Below are 2,020 nucleotides of genomic sequence, written 5' to 3'. Positions count from 1 at the left end.
CTATTTCGTATATATAAAGCCGGTAAATAAAGTGACGGAATAATAACAATAGAATTGCAGACAGATAGAGACGGGCACTTGAGTCAAGCGCGATAGTAAGTAAGTGCGTGAATCGTTCGTTGAGAATTATAGCGTGTGTTTAGTGTATTGCAAAGTTGTATTGAGAAAGAATAAACTAGTTGTACTTAAGAAAGGACTTGTATCGCTGAAGTTCTTCCGAAAGAATTTCTACGGAAAATTAATATACGAACACAGAGACGTAACAATATATTAAAATACACCTTTTTTTTTATTTTTTTACTTTCACTCAGAAATTATTAATGATAACTTCTTACCCTGGGTAGCGTACTTGCTCATCTGACGGTAAAGCTAGTATCACAGCTAGGGTGACACCCAATAACACCGTACTTGGAGTATCAAACATTCTCAAATATTTCAAGTCACTTTTCTCTGGATGGAAACGGATTCGCACACACACGTTTTGTAGTATAATATTCTAACTTGAACAGATGTCTTTTTCCCACACGTTTTGCTAACCCAGTGGTTCTCAACCATATTTGTTCGAGGACCATCTGGTTTCTTTTATTCTCTTGTCGGGCCACAATAGGATCTATAAAGGTGCTGCACTGACGTCAACACATCATGTGGTCTATAATTTACTCTGCCATATTGGATGTGAAGTGCATACGTGCGTCTTTGGTTTAAAAAATGACAACTTTCCCTTTTAATATTGTGTTATGTGGCGATGTACAGCCTTGGACGTTTTTTTTTTTTATAGCTGGTCACAGAACTAAAATCACGCAAATTCTGTATTTATATCGATTGCTAGAAAAAAAGGTTTGACGTCCAATATGGCGACGATGAATGAAACAGGTTTTGTGACGTCACGTGCATGACTTCCTTTCCGTCATTATGCAACCTCTCCACAAGCCATCTGAAGGGGGCCATTGACCCACCAGTGTCCCCGCGAACCACAGTAGTGGGTTATTATTATCTTCTGTATATGTTCACGTAAATATAATATCTGTTTTAATTCGAGGTTTTACTGGATTATTATTATTATCTTCTATATACGTTGATGTAAATACAAAATCCATTTTAATTCCAGATTTTGCTAGACTATCATTAGCTTCTTTATATTTAGTTTTTTTTTTTTTGTTTTAGATCAAAGACACAATGGGCTATCTGCTGTGTCGACGACGAGGAATCGAACACTGGATTGATTTAGTGCGTTGTAAGTCCGCTGTCCCTTCTGGGGACTTTATATTTAGACGTAAACAAGTGATCGATTTGAATTACAGATATTATAAAACTGTTGTCATCGTGGTCTGAAAACAAGGAAATTTTAATATATTGAGAAGAAATGAACAGCTAAATACGCATGTACAAAGCATGACGAAATGTACAATACACAGTTAAAACGTTACTTCTTAACATGAAATGATTAAAAGGAAAAAACGCGTTCACACACAAATTAACATGAACTGAAAGTATAACACCAACTTTAGTCAGAATTGGCGATGCAAGAAATATTGATTAATAGTTATTTGCATCCAATGTCAATATACTATATTAATGGTTAGCTTGCCGGGCTGCTGGTCGAAGGTCCAAAGTTCATGCTGCGATGCGGATGAATGATGCTCTAAACTTTCGGCTGTGGAAGAGTTATAAGAGTAACATTCAATTCCGTTATTCGGTTTTTAGCTGGACAAATTATTTTTGGCGGTGGAAGCTATTAACTGGCTCCCTTACCCTCTTGTCAGTTGCTCAATATTAGGAAGGACTATAGTTGGAATCTAGTCATATATCCCTCGAGTATCGTATGAGGTACTGTTCAGGTTAATATTAACAGCCACTCAGAGATATATCTATAAGTTATTTAGATCGAGGGTTGGGGTCTTTAGCGATTATATGGACTTCTTTAATGAAATGTTCAAGATCTGTAGATCTAATTGTGGTGAAGGTACAGCTGAATAGCGTGTGAGATTACTGTAAAGTAGAACACACAAGTTTGTTTGTT

The 2,020-nt window shown here is 36.4% G+C and overlaps 1 protein-coding gene across 1 annotated transcript in view; it reads right to left on the bottom strand.

The window, feature by feature from the left end:
* The window catches only part of LOC106466976 (carboxypeptidase B-like), a 21,586-nt gene extending 21,159 nt beyond the window's left edge, over window positions 1-427 (bottom strand). The window contains exon 1 of the mRNA XM_013927288.2: window positions 336-427. Coding sequence (XP_013782742.1) covers window positions 336-424 — 89 coding nt within the window. The 5' untranslated portion in view covers window positions 425-427. The remainder of the gene's footprint in view (window positions 1-335) is intronic.
* Between the last annotated feature and the right edge of the window lie 1,593 nt (window positions 428-2,020).

The sequence above is a fragment of the Limulus polyphemus genome, unplaced genomic scaffold (genome assembly GCF_000517525.1).
Source record: "Limulus polyphemus unplaced genomic scaffold, Limulus_polyphemus-2.1.2 Scaffold2445, whole genome shotgun sequence".
In the NCBI taxonomy this organism is placed as follows: Eukaryota; Metazoa; Arthropoda; class Merostomata; order Xiphosura; family Limulidae; genus Limulus; species Limulus polyphemus.
The sequence above is the reverse complement of the archived record's forward strand: the minus strand, read 5'-3'. Positions and strand labels throughout refer to the sequence as shown.